This window comes from Sparus aurata, chromosome 9 (genome assembly GCF_900880675.1).
Source record: "Sparus aurata chromosome 9, fSpaAur1.1, whole genome shotgun sequence".
Lineage (NCBI taxonomy): Eukaryota > Metazoa > Chordata > Actinopteri > Spariformes > Sparidae > Sparus > Sparus aurata.
In genome coordinates, this window is record NC_044195.1 from 34,127,474 (window position 1) to 34,147,183 (window position 19,710).

General features: G+C 41.0%; 2 protein-coding genes and 1 long non-coding RNA gene across 3 annotated transcripts in view; all 3 read right to left on the reverse strand.

Moving 5' to 3' along the window:
- The window catches only part of LOC115588745 (uncharacterized), a 33,106-nt gene extending 22,038 nt beyond the window's left edge, over positions 1-11,068 (reverse strand). Inside the window, exons 1-4 of the mRNA XM_030429515.1 lie at positions 11,045-11,068; positions 10,514-10,626; positions 8,622-8,665; positions 7,356-7,691 (exon numbers count right to left, since the gene is read on the reverse strand). Coding sequence (XP_030285375.1) covers positions 7,356-7,691; positions 8,622-8,665; positions 10,514-10,626; positions 11,045-11,068 — 517 coding nt within the window. The remainder of the gene's footprint in view (positions 1-7,355; positions 7,692-8,621; positions 8,666-10,513; positions 10,627-11,044) is intronic.
- Positions 11,069-12,185: 1,117 nt separating this feature from the next.
- Positions 12,186-14,543, reverse strand: LOC115588030 (uncharacterized). Its single transcript, XR_003985265.1, has 3 exons — positions 14,500-14,543; positions 13,588-14,410; positions 12,186-13,438 (listed from the first exon to the last, which is right to left on the reverse strand). It is a non-coding gene; the product is annotated as an uncharacterized LOC115588030 (long non-coding RNA).
- A 122-nt stretch (positions 14,544-14,665) lies between these two features.
- Positions 14,666-18,884, reverse strand: LOC115588024 (uncharacterized). Its single transcript, XM_030428260.1, has 8 exons — positions 18,843-18,884; positions 18,528-18,625; positions 16,543-16,908; positions 16,155-16,445; positions 15,594-15,713; positions 15,085-15,171; positions 14,825-14,896; positions 14,666-14,742 (listed from the first exon to the last, which is right to left on the reverse strand). The coding sequence occupies exons 2-8, from the start codon at positions 18,562-18,564 to the stop codon at positions 14,666-14,668; spliced, it is 1,050 nt and encodes a 349-aa protein (XP_030284120.1). The 5' UTR covers positions 18,565-18,625; positions 18,843-18,884.
- Positions 18,885-19,710: the final 826 nt, after the last annotated feature.

A 19,710-nucleotide genomic window follows, 5' to 3' on the forward strand; every position in this document is an offset into this window, starting at 1 on the left:
AGATAACAATGAGAATCTCTCTAAAACACAGACAGAAGCCATACTCATAACATTGACAATAAGAGGTGAGATCAGTGCAGGTTAATTGTCCACAAGATAGCAGCAGTGCAGCATAACATAAAGTGCTAATCAGGTCATCTGATGAAAATTCCTGTATTTTTTCACATCGCAATATATATCGCAGGATTAAAAAAAATTGCAATGCAAGTTTTTTCCAATATCATGCAGCCCTACTTTCAATCAAACAGCTGCCATCTCAGGATCTGGAGGGATGAGAGGAGTCTTTAGACAGATAAAGGCATAAAAAAGTGTCCGCGTTAACATTTTCTGTGGGTCATTTTGTCAACATTTTATCAGGAACACTGTGTTTTGGACTAAATATGTAACTGAAATTGACTTTTAGAAGGTTATTAACAAAAACTGAGCACAAATATTATGAAGTACTTTGTCTTGAAACAGGTCCGTCTGTTGTGTGTTGCCCAGGTGCTTCTTCAACATTGTAAATGAAAGCACACACACATGAACTCTGATGTGTGTAGGAAGTTGTTCACCACTGTGGCAACACCACAAATGTATTCAAACACATAAAACAGAGGGCACAGAGCTGCAGCAGAGAAGAAAGGAGAAGGAGGGTAATGCTTTCTCAGCACTGAGACCCCCGACACTGAGACAGAGAGGCATCGAATATTCAGGTATAAACAGTAAAATGAATGTTTAATCAGACTGGTTAAATATATCATACTATATTCAGACATCCAATGCCTTGTCATCCAAATGAATTATTTTAATGAAACTGACCAAATTAAGATCTCAAAAAAGATCTCAAACCTGAAATAAGAAAATGGCTGAATATTGTAACCTTTTTAGATATGAAAAACATAACAGTGCACAAATAAACCTCATCCTCCCTCACACACATATTCTTTGCTTCCTGACCACAAAACAGAAAAGCTGCGTGAATCGCACCCAGAAGCTACATTTCAGCTGATGCAACACATCCATTTTCTTTCATCAGACTGTTTGCCAAGACATCAAACTAAATCAGTTCTTCCAGGATGTTTCACTTCATCACAGGAAGCCCAGGAGCTTAATATACTTTTTTTTGTAAAATCTAATTGCCCTATTTTGCAGTAATGTGTTTTTTTATGCGAGGTGTGCAATCAGCTTTTTGTTATCATAATGATTTCATTGAATGAAAAATAAGGTCTTACCGAGGAGAAGCAACAAAAGAAACACCACAGCCAGCATGACGAGACTGCGCAAAAGGAGCAGAGATACAGTAGATCATTTAGACTGTGATAGAAACACATCACGTGTTGACAGCAGTCTCCTTGCTGTCTTACTGATAAAACTAGAGCGAGGGTGTATGAGCCAGTTCAAGCTCATTAAACTGTGTTCATTAATCTTACTCTTAAACTCCAACAGTCCCAGAGTTACCAGATTTGCATGCTATATAGCATTAGGTAGCCATAGCATAGAGCAAGATAGCTAACCAGCAATGGCTTGATTGCAGCTGGACATTTTATGAGCAGATTTAAGCAGTGGCTCGGGGTCCGTCCCATAAAGAATCATAATTGAAGTACGTATCGGGTACTTAACGACAAAGCTATCAACGGAACAGAACTGCATGAAAAAACAGGAGATAATTCCAGGGTCAGCACACAGGAAGGCATGGAATATCAATGCACATGGGGCTAGAGAAGACAAAAAACAAAAAAAAACACAAGAGGAGGCGCGCCTTCTGCCTAACAGGATGACTGAGCTGTAACATAGACTGTAGATATACGTACATTCAGATCCCTGTCCAGCTTTATGGTTGACATATCTCAGCTGGTTGCAATCATTTCAAATCAAAGTTTGAAGTGTTAATATCTCACCAGCAGCTGCTTAATTCATCAGTCTTAGTTTTATATATTTGTGCATAGATGCATTCAGGAATATGAGAAGCCAGTCGCTCACCTTGCTGGTCGTCACATCTATAACACGCCCAAAGTAATAATGCTCCATCTTCACAACAAGTTATCTACAAATTGCAGTTGACTGACAAGACATTGTGTCTGTCTGTAGACAAACCGGTCTGATTAAATAATGGCCACACTGTGGCGGTTGGTGGATGTTTGCAGGACCCAAAAGCGGACAATAGGTGGGGGGGAAGGTTTAAATGTATTTGACAAATAAGTCAGGTAATGCTGCAGGTGAGTAGCTGGCAGGAGCTAAGTATAGGGAGACTTCGAAATGAAGATGGGTTCTGAAGAACAGAGTTACAAACAAAACACACCAAGCACAGAAAATCCACCTGAATGCTCCACATCATGACACACACATCATACAGGTGTGTTTTTAACTTTTATTATTGCGCTCTCTCTCATTCTCCTCACCTCATAAGTCAATACAATACAAACTAAGACACAATGAAAGGCACAACAGAAATGTGCTGAAAAGATAAAATTACTGAAAAAATATGTAACAGTATACAAAAATATAAAAACAATATTTTGTATGCACCTCTTGGACCATGTGTAGAAGAACTTTATGCTCTACCACATCACGGTGCCTTCCTCCAAACTGGTCCATTCTGCATTTTATAAAGACTTCACATTAAAGGTAATGTTTGAATACCTTTCAGACACATTTCTTATCAAAGTTATGACTGAAACACACAATAATCTCAAAGAAAGTGTCTCCGGGACAGTTTGACCATCTATCAGACATGTAACTCAAGTCATTTGGAGTCAAGTCATGTCACAAGTTAAGTCAAGTCAAGTCGAATCCTGAGTTAAAGTGACTATGAAGAACTTTCAGTTTCTGTTGATTATAGCGCCTCCTTTGGTCAAAAGCGATACGACACCAGCGCCAGCATCGTTGTTGCGGCCCGGTCCTCCAGATTGACCCTCTACAACATCCAGTCTTTTCTCATAAAAGACGCAACGCAACTCCTGGTCCAAACACTGGTCGTTTCCCGCCTGGACTACTGCAACTCCCCCTTGGCTGGACTCCCAGCTTCTGCGACTAAACAGTTACAATTATCCAGAACACTGCAGTGCGCCTTGTTTACAATCTTCCCAAATTCTCCCATGTCACCCCCCCCTCCTCCATGACGTCTACTGGCTTCCTGTTGCAGCACACATTCAAAACAATGGTGCAGGCCTCCAAACACAGGACTGACCACACACCCCACCAAGAGCACTTTTCTCCACTTCATCAGCTGGCCAACTGGTACCCCCATCGCTTAGAGCAATCAAAGCCCGTTCAGCGTAGTTGCGACTCTTCTCTGTTTTGGCGCCTCAGTGATGGAGCAAACACCCGACCAATGTCAGGACAGCAGGATCACTCTCAATCTTCTGCAAAAGACTCAGGACTCATTTGTTCACCTCAACCCCGCATTGCATGATGTAAATGTAATATGTCACCTCTCATCCAAGAGGCCTCTTCACTTCTAACTAATTGGAGAGGAGTCGGCAGGCTTTTAAACTCAGCTAAAAAGTGGGGGAAAGAGTACTCACCAGGCTCCTGTGCCCTACACACATAGCAAACATGCAGTTTGTAGGTGTGAAGCACAGGTGAAAGACTCTAATCACCAAAACCCTCCACCACCCGTGAGACCACGCTCACCGCCGGCCGACAGCACTAACACAAACAGATTATATGTATAACAAAAGAAACTATTACACGCCACTCATAACGACAATATTTAATGCTACAAAAAGGACAAATGCCACAACAGAAACTAAACAAAACCACCAACTAAAGCAGAACTACTACAATGAAATAATGAAAGTAACCTGATGGCAAAAAAAAAGACAAAATGAAAGACAAAACAGGACGAAACGAGGCAAAACAGCAGTGGTAGTCTACCAAAAGGAGAACAGATTAAAAGAATTTAGCAGGTAATAGCTGTGATTAAATAATGTAATCCAAACAAACAACATCCAGCGTTGGCTTTACCTCTACTGTTGTGTGATTATCGCAATGAACTACTGCGCAACATGTGGACACAGAAGGGGGGTCAATAATGGAGTGAGACCTAAAAACACAACAACACAGAGGGTAAGAATGTACAACAGCATATTGCACTTAAAAACTATAACAAACACATACCGGAGCCTCTGCTGTAGCAGTCGCAGTGTCTCACTGGGTCGGTGCGGCTTATATGCTCGCCCAAACAAATTGGAAACACTGAAGTAGGAGGTGCCAGGCATACCTACACCTACGGTAGCCTTGGAGGCACTCACTACTGGCTACACGAGCACATACGTTAATAATTAACTTATAAAAATAGCAATCTTTTTGCTGACGGTCTCGTTTGCTGTTACAGGTCAGGTTTCAACACTTAAAAGTTTCTCGTAGTCACTTTTAAAAAGCATTAAACAGTACCACTGCAACAGAGTCACTGTCAGTTAAAGAATCAATTCTGTTCTATCAAAAAACACTATTTGGCACATGGAGTAGTTGTACACAGACACAAACAAGTCAGCAGTTGTGCCACGTGTAAACTGCGTTTCAACAACATCTTGCGGTGACATATCATGTTCTCAGTTTAAAAGTCCTCTGGAGCCCTCGATTCTGTGCCTGTTGGACCGTGACTGACAAACTATTTAAAATCACCCGTACACATCTCAAATGTAGCCGAAGGTGAGTACAGAGAAAAGTCACAAGTTAAATATGAAAAGTAATAAAAAATAAGATGCAGTTATTTTTCTGTTATACTGTTATATTATCTTCCTGAGTGTCTTGCTTTTAGGGAAAATTATACATATTAAATTTACTGTCTGGCTACATCAGAAAAAACTTTGTAAACTGTTCCAGCACAAAGATATTTTTCAACAATATTATTACTCAAGAGTGCAACCATCATGGAGTGTATGCTGTAAATCAGATTGTGGTTATGATGGTTGACCACAGTTTAGTTATAGGTTGTTACAGACCCTCTAACAGAGTAGCAGAGAGGACGCTCAGACATCAAACTCCAGTTTTATTTTGAAATCAAAAGATCACTAACAAAGTACCTACCAAATAAGGTTGGAGATCGCAGCTGAAATAAACGAAGATAATAAACAACAAAATGATGACGCTGTATACGTAGAAACTCAAGTAGCACTTGTCAGTAGAGCAGCAGAGGGTTTTACAACAATCAGTTTTCCAGGACCTTGTTTAAGACAACAGTAAAATAAACAAAACAAAATGTATACAAAATAATTATATCATTTCATCAGCCGTCTCCAGCGTTGTTTCTAAGAAATTGCCAGTATATCCGACCGACTTGTAGAACGTAGACCACTTGAAACCACGTCAACCCAGGAAATCCACATCCTGGGAACTGATGCAACAGTTGGTTTGCAAACCACAAAAACTGCACACAGATCTCAGAAATTGTGCCAGGGGAGCTAATCTGAGTCCCCGTCGTCCCCACCAGGGTCGTGACCTGACAGCAGTTCATCATCATGGGCCACCCTAGAGGGCAAATGTCCATCTTTGATGCCGTCTGGCACTTTGCAGAAGTGTTTCCTCATATCCTTCAGTCCAAGTCCAGGGTCAGTTATTCTTGGGCGAGCCAAGTTATGTCAATCCCTTAGTTAAAGGGCAACTCCCCCTATTTTATAATAATAATAATAATGATACATTTCTTTGATAGCGCCTTTAGTGGCACTCAAGGTCGCCTTACATCAAGTACATTACATCAAGTACATATTCCACATTAAAGTGTGTTTATGTAGGCACCTGGTTTTGAAAAGGAAGAAGAATGTGCTGTAATGTATAAAGGGGATATCTCTTGTTCTGCTCTATCAATTTTTTTAAACTGTCCATAACAAGTCCACTGACTGATCTGAATGATCTCTCACCAGTGTTGATCTTTTTGGTTCTGGTAATGGTCTCGTGGGAGTGAGGGTTGTAGGCGATGCAGGTTACAGACTTGTTTGTCTGCTTACTGAAGAGGGCTGCCCGGTAAATCGAATTTTCATCATCATTGCTATATGAACATGTGCAATAAACACATCGCAAAAGACTGCCTGACACGCGATGAATAAGAAAAATCGTTTTGTTTACATGCACCATGCATGAACCTTGAGCATGCCAACATTTGCCCCTGACGGAGCCCTGGATACAAGGGGCAATCAGATGAAGCCCCAGCTAGCCATTTGTTACCCTGACAAAATTAATCGGCATCAGTTTGGTGGTGGTTGCCAGGTTATGATGGCTGAGGGAGGAGAGAAAAGTGATGAAAATGTGGTTGATGAAGACCATGTGGTGAAAATAAACTGCACTTCTGCTATATGGACTTATTCTGGATTCAGAAGAGACAACGTGTTACAAACACAGGTACTGTGTAAAACAGGCCGAGCAGTTGTTGCAACTTCTAGAGGAAACACAACCAGCCACCTGCAATACAACCATAAAGACCTACACGAACAATTCAAAACTAAGGTTAGCCATCATTTACTGTATAGTTAATAATATGCAAACTTCAATGTTTGTTTATTTATCGCAAGTTATATCGTCATCGCAGTATTCAAGTGTTATTGCACATTTTCCTCATATCGTGCAGGCCTATTACTGAACTTACACAACTCTACTTTACAGTTTCAGCCTTGTTGTGTTTATTCATATCAGGTCATACAGTTTCTGTTTGGTGGTGGAGTTCATCCCGTCCAACTAGCTGATGAAACATAAAATAACAGTAAGAACAGAAAACCAGCGAAGATCACTCATGTTGCCTTTTGTGCCGCCGATAGAACCACACAGCACCAACAAGGATGACGAGGACAACAGGTACAACTATTGCAGCCACATGACTCCTCTCGTTTCCGTCTGTAAATCAGGAGAAACAACAGATTAACAAACTATTAGACCTGCTGCAATGTCTAATCAAACCGGTAATGATTAATTTAAACCAGTTCTTCATAGGTTAACTATAATTAAATAATCATCCCTGAAGATGCTTCCAGGACACATGAATTGATCTGGATGATGTCTCACCAGTGTTGATCTTTTCGGTTCCAGTGATGGTCTCGTGGGAGTGAGGGTTGTAGACGACGCAGGTTACAGACTTTAACCCTGTAACGTTGACAGAGCTTGTGAAGGAGAAGGTTTTCTCTGTTGGATCCTGCTGCAGGAACGTCTCAGCATCCTGCAGTTCCAGCTGTTCGTCGTTGGATCTGTTCAGACCCTTCCATGATACCTGAGCTGCGGGGTATCCTCCACATGTTGTGCAAGTTGCACTGTTGGTTGTGCGGCTAACCGCCAGGACCAGATCCTTGTAGGGAGCTGTGAGTGTGAAGTACAACTAAGACATTTACAGCACTATAATATGAGGAGAGATTTATTGAGGTTTGGTGTGAAGAAGCTTCTGAAGTTACCTGAAACCTGCAGCATGGATCTGCAATGTTGTTCAGATGGTTTGTCGACTTTTTTAACGACGGCAAAGAATGTTTTCTGATCATCTTCAGGTGAAATGTTGTCAAGTCTGATGGAAATATTCCCATAACCGAACCCAGAACTGAAGACTTGAGTCCTGTTCTCATATTTGTTGTTTTGGATTTTCATCACTTTCCCACCATCCCAGTGAAAGAAATGTTGTTCACCCTCCTGCCAGTAAAACCGGTTGAGACTGAGTGGATATCCTGGGAGAGAACAGGGGATCAGGACGGATCCTCCAACATTGGCAGTGACAAGTATCTGAGCCACAGCGGGTGCTAGAAACAAAACAATAACATGTTTGTCAAGAGGAGAAAATGCTCAGTCTCAAATGTGGAAAATGCTGAGCTGATAGTAAAAGCCCCATGTCAGAGGCAAGTCAGTGCCCACTCTTGTTCAAAGGCATGATCCAAGAGCTTGTTGATGCATAGTTCGTATTTATCTCTTGTTACAATGCTGTGATCTGGACACGTTTAAGCACAAAGCTCCCTGGTTAGAGTTAAGAATACATTACAGTTTCACTTTAATATCGTTTTTAGGTCTCCACAAACACAGCTTGAGTTGAAATGACTTCCTGTGAAATGTGTCTCATTTTGGTTGCTAATAAAAACGTTGTCCGGAGTTTTCTTACAAATATCCATTTAAATAGGCAGAAACACAGACTGTAACACTGATGTAAAGCCAATATAATGTACATGTGGGATTTACAGACAGAGAACTGAAGCTGCGATTTCATCTGAGCTGCCTTCAAAACCACCAGAGTCCTTGTGACCTCTTAACTACCTCAGTCAGTGCTGCAGTATTTATGTGTCACGCTGACAGGTGAGCATTTTGCATATTGGTGTTGACTATTCATCACATCACATCAGCAGATTCTTATCATGTATTTATTATAGTTTCTTCCACACACACTTTTCTCTAACTGTATTGTTCCTGTTGAACCACAACACAAGCGTCAACCCTTTCCTGTCGCAGACCTGCTGTGAGAGGCTACATATCAGCTGATGCAACACATCCATTTTCTTTCATCACATGTCGTGCAAAATTACATTTCTCATAAATTGAATTGTTTACTGACAGATCAAAGTAAATCAGATCATTCCAGGATGTTTAACTTCATCACAGGAAGGCCAGAAGCTTAAAAAGACATCCGGTGTGTCCTGAACTCTAGCTTTTTGTTTTCTTGCCAGTGAGTGGAATACTCTTACCAAGGAGAAGCAACAGAGGGAGCCCCACAGCCAGCATGAAAGGACTGCAGAAAGAAAAGAGCAGAGACACAGTAGATCATTAAGACTGTGATAGAAACACATCACATTGTGTTTAGTCCTTTAGGTTTGTGTTTCACACCGTTTCACTGTGAGCTTTTAGAGACGTAGTGTCCAAATTTAGACAGAAGATGAGGAAGTGTTATATAATATTATACATCATGAGCTCAGGTCAACATCAGCAGTGGGAAGTAAAAATACTTGTTACTGTATGTTACCCTAGAGGAAATCTGGACCAGCAGCAAAGGATTCACAGGCTTGGAAGCATCAAGCAGCCAGTAAAACATTGTCTGATTGGCCAGCCAATGCTCATTTATTCCTGACACATCTACATAAACTTACATCAGCATCAAAGCTTTTTCTAATTTAGGTTCATATCACGTTCACACCAAAACACTAAAACTCAAATAACAAATGTCAAAAGCAGGCTGTCAATAAACAACAGATTAAAAGAAAGATGACACGCACAAGTTCAAAAATAATCCTGTTAATATTCCACATGAACAAGAACCGGCTTCACTTAAAATATTAAGATGTACAAAAGATAATATAACACAAAATACACATTAACTACACTTTAATCCTGACATTCATTCATATTCAACACATACATTACAGTCACACTCGTTCTACACTTGTTTAATATACACAAAACCTATCTATTATCTATCACACCTATCTACACACACACACACACTCACTACCCTTTACACTCGTGGCATGTCCATCGTAACGAGTGACTCACAAGTGAAACTAGTCAAAAATTTGAAAAATAGTGTCTTTCTTCCCCGTTTACTTACAAACAGCTGGCTAAGACTCTTAGAAACACATTTTCTTACGTTAGCGGATGCTAATGTCTGTTACACACACTAACAAAACTACTGTAGACAGCTGAAGGTCACAGAGAATCTCAACAGGGCAGCGGCATGAAACGAAGCTTCCCATTTGTGCTCTCTATACTCATTATACATTTCCAAAACGTGCAAAAGCTTTACAGACCGATTAGTTATGGATATTATATATTGATATTAGATACAAAACCAAGCTACATAAGTTCTGCAGTACCTGGGGATCGATAGATTGAGAGAGGATAACAGTCGGCGTATAGTTGTTCCGGACATTTTATTTATCTGCACATGAGCAGTAGCTCTCACACGTGATTGGCACGCTGGAAATGACGTCAGAAACAATGACGTAAAGACGCAAGAAGAAGGAAGAGACGGAGAGGCGGACTGTGGGAATGGGGGGAAAATGCTTGTTAGCACCTCGTGTCTTGTGGCAATTTCTGAAAATAAGACTCGACTATCAAATCCTACTGATTCTAACTTTAAATTTAATAGTCTTTGAATTATATTAATATGATGTGAGCTTCAGTTAGCTTTGACCACAAATGTCCTTCAGAGGGAGACGTTTTACTCCGATACTCAGAGCCTGTACTCTATTACTTTTACTGGAGTAAAAAAGGTGAATGAAGTACTTTTACCTTTCTTTATTTTTTACACGAGGCAAGTTTATTTGTGTGGCACAATTCAGACACAAGGCAACTCACAGTGCTGTAGAGGGGCATGAAATTACAATAAAAGACATTTAAAAATCGCATTTGGAAAATAAGCTAAAACAGAAGAAGTTTAAAAGAGACGAGACTAAAGACAAAAGGTCACAGCGTAGTTCAAAGCCTTCAAATAAATCAATGACAAGTCTCTGAACTTCAACTTCAGCATGATACGTTAAGACCATATCCACCTTCAGATGTTCAGGTTTTAACTCCTATTAAAGCAGAAGCAGTATTTCTTATTTTGATGCAGACAGCTTGTAAGAAATGAGATGAAGCTGACCTGTGTTGCTTCCACTCCTCAGGCGGCTCGTCCTCCGTCTGCGATGCTTCTCTGAATGCAGTGAGTATTTGAGTCACTGCAGCAGAAGGAGGAGGGACTACTTTCCTCTCTGACTAGCAAGACAACACACCCAGATTAATGCGTCTGTTGTTGCTCAGACAGCTTTGAGATCTGATCTCAGACATGTTATAAACCACATGCACACATTTTCCCCCTGCTGTGGTGAGCACACAACCTGCAACACATGAACAAGTGAACTTCACATGATGTCTCTGTCTGTGAGGTGCTTGTGGTGAGACACTTTTAACAAACTTTTCTGTCATGTTGTGTGGTTTAGAGGTTTGCTCACATGATTTCATGTCACAGTCTCCATTTATTAGAACAGTGGAACTGTATTCTGCATCAAACCAGAAGTGTCCTGTTGGTGCAGCGATGTTTATTCACCTCATATTCATCTTCACTGCTCCTTCTCGTCCATTAGGCCACACTATCACATTCCATTGAACAGTGTCTCATCCTTCCTCCTCTCACATCCTCTTCACTGTCTTGTTTCATAAAGGAACTGGAAATGGCTAAGTTGTGGAATTATTGAATAATACAAGTGTCCATCATACCGAGGTCAGCACTGCACTCTTTACAGGTTTCACATGGGAGTGATCACACTGGACGATGATCGTATTTTAGGCAAAAGTGTATTTTCTGCTCATCGATTCGCTTTCTGAGTGGTCAGCAAATGATTCAATGATAGGTCAGCCAAACTTATATCATTATGTTATTATATAGAAATGAGACTGTCAATCAAACATCTTATGGATGGGGTGAGAGGAGTCTTGACTTTTAACAGGTTATTAACACAAACTGAGCACAAATATTACGAAGTATTTTGTATTTAAACAGGTCCTGAAGTCTGTGTGCATCTGATGTAGAAAATAAATCCAGACAGTCTGCAGACAATTACAGGAAAAAGCTAAAATCTAAGACAAAAATGGTCATATATTGTACTTCCCTTTCGGCAAACATGAGCGTTAATCAAATCATTATCATATTCTCATGGGGTCAGTACTGTGTCCTCAAGAAGCTCTGTGGCCAACCTAACCTAACCTGCCTAACTGGATTGGTCAGGCTAAATCATGAAGGGGACTGACTGGTGGTTTGGATGGGAATGATGGAAAGTGCGTGCGGGTGAAATCGCATATTTGTAAGTACCTAAAGAAATGAGATGTGATAGGTTGTATTGTCCTCGTTAATAGTCAAAGGAGCCAAACAGCCTGTCTATGAAAAGGTCCCACATACAATGTATTCTCTTCTCAAATCTGAAAATTGAAATCCATCAATGAAGGTTAAAATAAGACGTCAAAGCCATCAGAACAACAAGATGAGTGTCGCACATTTTCTCAGAAAACAGCAACATTGCAAAAAAAGAAGGAAGACATACAAAGATATAATGAGGCTGAATGGAAAGATTTGCACCCACACTGCAATTATTAGCTACAAAACATACCTGTGACCAAGCTGTTTGATAGTAGGTGGGTTAGATAATGAACAAAAGGTGCTTTAGAAGCAGTGACGTCTTTGAATTATGTATTAATTAAAGTACTAGCTGTTACAGCCTGTCTGCACACAGATGGCTCTCCACAGAGATCATGATATATAAAAAGACACCAGAGACAGATTTTAAGTGAAATATTCAAAGTTTATTTGTTCACAAAGTTTTACAGAACAAACCAAAAGGGGCTTGAGATCCCGGCCCAAAAGAACAAAAGGTTCTTTGAGCCAACTGCGAGCCAGGCCACAATGGGCCGTTGTTCTCAGTCGACCCCCTAATCTACCCAAAAAACAAAATTGACGAAACCAAACAAAGACGACTGAACGACCATAAATCTCCAGCCACAGCTAAAATAACAAAACCAGAGAGGGAGAAGCTCAAAGAGAGAGGAGACAACAAGAGCATGCTGCAGTGAAGAGCTGCCTGACCTGCCATGATAAACAGGACATTTATTACTGTATAATATCACCCTCTGAACAAGTTCACAATTAGGAGATGTTTTTACTGATAGTTTATGAAGTTTAGAAAGTAAGCGCAGCTCCACACACATAATGTAAAGAGGACTCGAGGGATTGGGACTAAACAGCTGCCCAGCCTTAATTAAACCACTCATCAGTGAGGCTAAAAAAAGGTTTCAGTTTGCTATGGAGCATAAATATTGGACTCTGGAGCAATCGAAATGGTCATGTGGTCTGATGAGTCCAGATTGGGAGCATCAGGGTAAGAACGGAGGCAGATGACGTCATGCCCAGTGCCTACTGTACTGGGGCCTGTGGGGCAGTGCTATGATCTGGGGTTGCTGCAGTTGGTCAGGTCCTGGTGAACAACCAGATTTGAGCCTTCATTGTGGCAATAATGTAAAAGTGAAAAGGAGCGATGTAGCTTCATAGCTTCAAGTACAGTATGTGACGGCCTTTTACAACACTGGACCAAGCGGACCTTTGTTCAGTCCTGTGAAACAGGAGATTCTTCTTGTGATTAATGATTAGAAAAGAAATGTGTGTTTTTTGCCCTTGTCTTCTCCAGAACCACAATCCAGCCTGCAGCTTGTGACACCAGAGAAGAAACACACAGAACTATCCCGACATACTGTAATCGGTCCGTTTGCTTTGTCCGGTTGTCTATTCAGCACCATAGTTTGACTAACAGCTATTGGACCAAAGTTTAATGGACCTGAGTTTGTCTGAACAAGTCTTCATGGATCATTTTAGTCTATGTGCAGTAGTTCTTCTGTTTTTCCCTCCCTGACTCAGTTCTGATCCAGGTTGTCATATACACTTCTGACTCTGAGGCGCTGTCTTCATTTCCATTTTCCTTTTCCAACTGGAGAAGCAGCAGCGTCCTCACAGGTGTCGCAGTCTGCAGTACTTGCACTCCTGCTGAGAGGTTAGAAAGAGAAAGAGAGACATTAACTGATATTATTATTATTATTATTGTTATTATTATTACTATTATGAGCTATTATCTTTGGACGATCTCTGTTGGCATTTTCAAAATAGTTCGCTGTTATCAACTAAATGCAGCTCACCCTCCTCCTGAACTGGGTCTTGGGCAGGTTCTGCTGTGTCTGCATCTTCATGGCAGAGGTATAATTGATGAGAGATTATTGATTTAATATAAATTAAATGAACAAATGGCTGTAGGAATGTTGCCAGTGGTTAATGTTGTTCTGTGGAGTAATGAACTGAAATTGAGTTCAGTATGTACTGTGGCGTCTTCTAACTGCACACTGTCCAGACAAATCGTATCCATCTGTCTTTGTAATCACTTCCTGTTCATCTGTAATTGGACAATCAGACCTTTGGAGGCGTGGCCTGGTGACTGGATCGAGTGTGTAAACAAATCAAAGAGTCTACGTCCAGGGGTGCAGATCACAACATGATGTTTCTGCAGTTCTGCTGCTTTAACCAGATGAAACGTGACACATGAGCGTGATGTACGACAGCATGGTAACAACAGCGCTACCATGTGGCCATTTACAGATGCAGCCATGTCTTGTTAACTCTTGGTTCAGTCAGTGCCAGTGCTGTCCTGTGTGATGTCCTTAATTGATGGGTAGCGCAACAGAACAAATCAAACTTGACCCAACTGTGGTAGTCAGTGAGTGAAAGCTGTTTTTTCTGGTTCTGATACTTCTGATTCTTAGATAATCATTAGTAATTAGGGTTGAATAATCTCTGCTGGCATTTGTAATCATCAGCTTCATGGATTGGTTTGGTGAAACTGGCTCGCTGCCATCAACACAAGAAACTGCTCACCTTCAGCTTGAGCTTGAGCTCCGTTTTGGGCATTAGGGTCGACTGGTCGTTCATTTCGTGGATCTGGATCTTGAGCATGAACTTGATCTTGAGCTGCGTGGCAAAGATGGAAGAAAATTAAACCATCACAGATTTCTTTGATGAAACTGGCTTGCTACTATCAAAAACATGAATCAGCTGACCCTCTTCCTGAGCTGGCTCTTTGGCGTGAGTACGGTGGCCCTGAAGTGCAAATTACAATGGCAAATCAGAAAACACAACAACAAATCAAAAAACATGTTTTCTGATTTGCTGTTGTGTTTTCTGTTTTGTTGTTGTGTTTTCTGATTTGCCTTCGTGTTTTGCACTTCAGGGCCACCGTACATTAGGGTTGACTGGTGGTCGGTTGGGTGGATCTTCAGCTTGATCTTGATCTTGAGCTGGAGCTGCAAGATAAAGGTAGAGCAAAATCAAATCATCACGGATTGCTCTGGTGAAACTAGCTCGCTACAAAAAAAAACATCTGACCTTCTTCTTGAACTGGGTCTTGGGGATTCAGGTCGACTGGTTCTCGAGCTGCATCTGGATTTAAATCTGGAGCTGCGTGATAAGGGCAGAACTGATTTGTGATTGAATCTATAGAGTGTATTCCAATGAAACCAAACCATCATTGTGCTTATTATTACTCTTAGCATTTTTAGTTGTTATTATAATGATAATTCATTATTAGATTTCAATCATCTTCATGGACAGCTCTGGTAAACTAGGTCGCCGTTATCAAAATAAACCTTCTTCTTGAACTGCGTCTTGGAGATTAAGGACGTCTGGTTCTGGGTTCAGTTGCTCTAGAACTGGCTCTGGAACTGGAACTGGACCTGTGTGATGACAGAAGAACTGATTATTGATCAGTATTGTTTAAAATGTGTCTAAATAAACCAAATGACATGACTGAAATAAAATGAAATAAGTGTATATTTATATTATAAGTGGGAAACATATTGACGCTCTATGTTCTCTGTTTCTTGCAGCCTGATTTTGACTCTGACTTTGACATTCTGGACTGACGGCACCGGGCGGGCGGGTGCTCTACATACAGACCAGAAATAAGAGAATGTGTTTGAAGTAAGTAAGAAATTTCTGCATACTGAACAAACTCAACTCTACTTTACAGTTTCAGCCTCGTTGTGTTCATTCATATCAGGCCACACTGTTTCTGTTTGGTGCTTGAGTTCATTCCGTCCCACTAGTTGATGAAACATAAAACAGTAAGAATAGAAAATCAGCGAAGATCACTCACGTTGACTTTTGTACCGCACATAGAACCACACAGCACCAGCAATGACACCAGCAAGGATGAGGATGACAAGGGCGAGGACAAAAGGTGCAGCTATTGCAGCCACATGAATCCTCTCATTTTCTTCGATAAATCAGGAGAAAAAGATTAACAAAAGATTAGACCTTCTGCACAGGAGCTTCTATGCCCACCCTAGAGCCTACAACAGCCAATGATTGATTATATAGACAAACCACCCACTCTCTCTACTGATCCACTTACTAGCTAATAAGATTCAAAACCAGAACTACATAGTTTAACTGTTCTTCGTCTGTTTTAAGTGGGTTTGTTGTTAGTATTTCTGAGCGTATTGCGCTGTAGAGCCTGAGATAGCACTGGGTGTTTTATTTTTTAATTAAATTAAAGAGACCCAAACCATGCACGTGGCTCAACAACAGCTTTGCACTCAAATGTCAAATCAGACGGGTAATAATTAATTTAAACCAGTTCCTTATAGTTTATGATTAAATAAATTTCCTTGAAGATGCTTCCAGGCCACATGAATTGATCTGAATGATCCCTCACCAGCAGTGTTGATCTCTTCGGTTCTGGTTCTGGTCTCGTGGGAGTGAGGGTTGTAGACGACACAGGTTACAGACTTTAACCCAGTCAGACTGACAGAGCTTGTGATGGAGAAGATTTTTTCTGTTGGATCCTGCTTCAAGAATGTCTCAGCATCCTGCAGGTCCTGCTCTTCATCACTGGATCTGTTCAGACCCTTCCATGATACCTGAGCTGCAGGGTATCCTCCTCGTGGTGAGCAGGTTGCACTGTTGGTAATGTCCTTAACCGTCAGGACCAGATTCTGGTAGGGAGCTGTGAGTGTGACAGAAAGAACAACTGAGACATTTACAGCACTTTGATATGAGGAGAGATTTATTGAGGTTTGTTGTAAAGAAGATTCTCAGATTACCTGAAACCTGCAGGATGGATCTGCACCGTTGTTCAGACAGTTTGGCGACTTTTTTCTGCTCATCGTAAAAATGTACGAAGGCAAAGAATGTTTTCTGATCATCTTCAGGAGAAATGTTGTCAAGTCTGAGGGAAGTGTTTCCAGAACTAAACCCAGAATTGAAGACTTGGAATCTGCCTTTGTATTTGTCACATCCTGGCAATGTGTTCCCACTGTCCCAGTGACACAAAAGGTTAAGAGACCAGTCGTCCTGCCAGTAAAACCACCGCTGACTCAGTGGATAACCAGGGAGAGAACATGGGATCAGGACAGATCCTCCAACAGCTGCACTGAGAAGCTGCTCTGAGATCAGACCTGAAATGTGTGCTAGAATAGAAAATACTGTCGTCATCATAAAGTGAAATGATGAGTGCCACCAAAACACTGAGAATGTCACAGAAGTAAATCTGTAACATGAACAGATCATGAAAAAATAAACTGCATACATGTATAAACACTCAGGTTCATCAGAATCACAGGTGTCACGTTTGGCTACAACTATAATGTGCTTTACTGTGGCTGCAATGACGAGCAGTTAGAGAGCTAAACAAATACTCATAGAACTAAAGTTACATCGAGTAACTACCGTTCCAGTGGGGACCCATGGGACCTTATTTCAGAAAACATGGCAGTGATTGACACCAATAACTTATCAAAAATAATGTGCTTTGCTGGTTCTGATTCTGGAGGAAAAATAAAGTTATTTCAGATTCTAATAATTCTGATTATAACAAGGTTAGAATTCAGGGGGGAAAAAGAGCAGAAATAAGTCAGAACTATTGTTTGTTTCTTTTTTACAGTGGCCCTATTCTTCTTCCTCAGATACTGTCACCTCAAAGAAACAAAAAAATACCCTGATATAAAAATCACCCATATCTTGCATAACACACTGACCATCTTCATGATGAGAAGTGAAACAGTGACCACATACAAAATTCTGATGCATGACAATTCTTAACCAAAAAAAAAAGCAACACTCTTCCTAGTGTTGGTTTCGTCAACGGAAATTTTGTCCAAATATCGTCGTCAACGAACCTTTATCTTGTGGCGGAAACGAGACGAGATGCAACGTAAATGTTGGTCATGTGACGAAAACTATAACCAAATATATAATGCAATGTTGTTGATGAATAAAAACGGGACTAAATGTGGTTTACAAAATAAAAACTCTGCTAACATATCTCTTCATTTTCATTGACCAAAACGAGACGAGACGAAATGTTATAACGTCATTTCGCCTCGCTGTTATTATTATTTAGCAATATTTCTCTAGGGTTGCATCAGGTTGCACTGCGCAGACGCAGGCGACGTTACTTCCTCAATCCCCACTCGTGCGGCATTATTGAGAACATGCAGCTGCAGTGGGTTAACGTTAACGACAGCTCAATACATAAAGTTAAGTCTGACACAAAGAAAGGGACCGATGGCTGGCCAGCCGGGCTTCGGTTATTCCCAGGTATGTCCCCTGTCAATCTAAACCTGCGGACAGTTTGTAATCATATGGAAGCTGTTATGATGTGTAGAGATTGAGAACCTGACCTACTAAACATCCTGTAAAGTAACAGTTACGTGTCGCTCTAAACTACATAATTACATATTCGTCATCAGTAAACTGGTCGCTGTCTGACTCCCTCACTCGCGGGGAACGGAGGCTGTTTTTCAGGGGAAAGTTCACTGAAGTCTCGGTCCGGAGGGCTGACCACGCGGGATTTTTTTTTTTTCATCACAAACACTCAGTGAGTTGTAGTTTTTTGCCAGTGACAGACGCTGTTTTTCGTGCAGAAATGTGAAGAAGAGTCGGTAGGACGGCGGAAGGACAGACATGAATATAACAGTCGGCCAGCCGGGTGGATATGGGTTTATTCGTTGCTAGATACTTAAACCTGAAAACCACTTCTACCTGTATCATTTAGTCAAGCAATGAAATAAGATAAACAATCTCTCACCATACAGAAGGACAATCAGCAGGATGGTGGGGGACATGACTGGACTGCAAAACAGTGATACTCAGCTGTTCCTCCACCTGCACCGTCACCTGTGACAGCTGTAAACAGAAAGCAGGCAGTTGAATGTAGTGAACTGTCTGAAGGAGGAACCACTTATTAATCATCTGAGGCAAATATTACAGGCAGGACAGGACTGAAGTGTTGATTGGATTTGTTTTAATGTATAACTACAGACTACACATTTCTCTTATATTCAAACACACAATCAGTTAATTGATAAAACTGAAATGTTGAATGAAAATGCAGAAAACTTACCAGACAGGAGACAGTAAGCGACTGGGGAGATGTGGGTTTATTAGAGAACGAGCTCACAGCTCCACATCACAGGGGAAGTGAAAGCATCTGATTCGCTCAGTCTTCAGAACTGTAACAATGAAATATAGATGTCCTGTCACGGATGCTGGAGCTATCTGCTGGACTACACAACCACACCATTAGGCACAAAGAGGAGAACCTTGCCTCATCCTTACTTCTGAATCAATCATGATCCTATCACCTGTTACTAATGAACCACATTCTAAACTGGTGGGTTTTTTTCAGTTTCCTACAACTTTCCCCGTCTTTCTCAACTTGTCTGAACTGTTCTACTCCCAAACAAATATCAGTCAGCTGGTTTATCTGCAGACCAGAAAGAGATCATGCTTTTGTGAACCGTGACATGTTTGTTGACTGTTTCTACCTCATGGAGAGAAACCAGTCTGATGGCTGGCTTTTACCATGTTATGTTATGTTATGTTATGCTCTATGCCTTCTTGCACAAGTAGATACAGGGTTAGTCCTGTGCTCACATGAGGGTACCAAGATGCAATTATATAATCAAAGTCAGGATTAACAGCAGGTCAGTGATGTGCACAGGGTCAGGATAAAGTTGGAGCTGAGAGTCTCTGGTGTTTCAGTGTTGGGCTTCATGGTCCTGTCATTGATAATGGGAAAACTGTGCTGCATTCTCTGTTTATCTGACAGAAGCTTATGATCCTGTTGACCATCACCTGCTCATACAGAGGTTAAGTGATGTTGATTTTGATTGTAATTCCTGTAACTGGTTCAAGAACTACCTGTCTCACAGACAACAACGTGTGACTGAAGGAAACGATCTTTCCATGTTTTTGCTATCGTCTAAAGG

Excerpts from the sequence above, each read along its gene's own strand:
- LOC115588024 (XM_030428260.1), bottom strand. The coding sequence starts at position 18,564 with ATGTCCCCCACCATCCTGCTGATTGTCCTTCTGTATG. Across the intron at positions 16,446-16,542 it reads ATCCATCCTGCAGGTTTCAG|CTCCCTACCAGAATCTGGTC; the intron begins GTAATCTGAGAA and ends TCACACTCACAG. Across the intron at positions 14,743-14,824 it reads AGACCCAGTTCAAGAAGAAG|CTCCAGCTCAAGATCAAGAT; the intron begins GTCAGATGTTTT and ends TTTATCTTGCAG.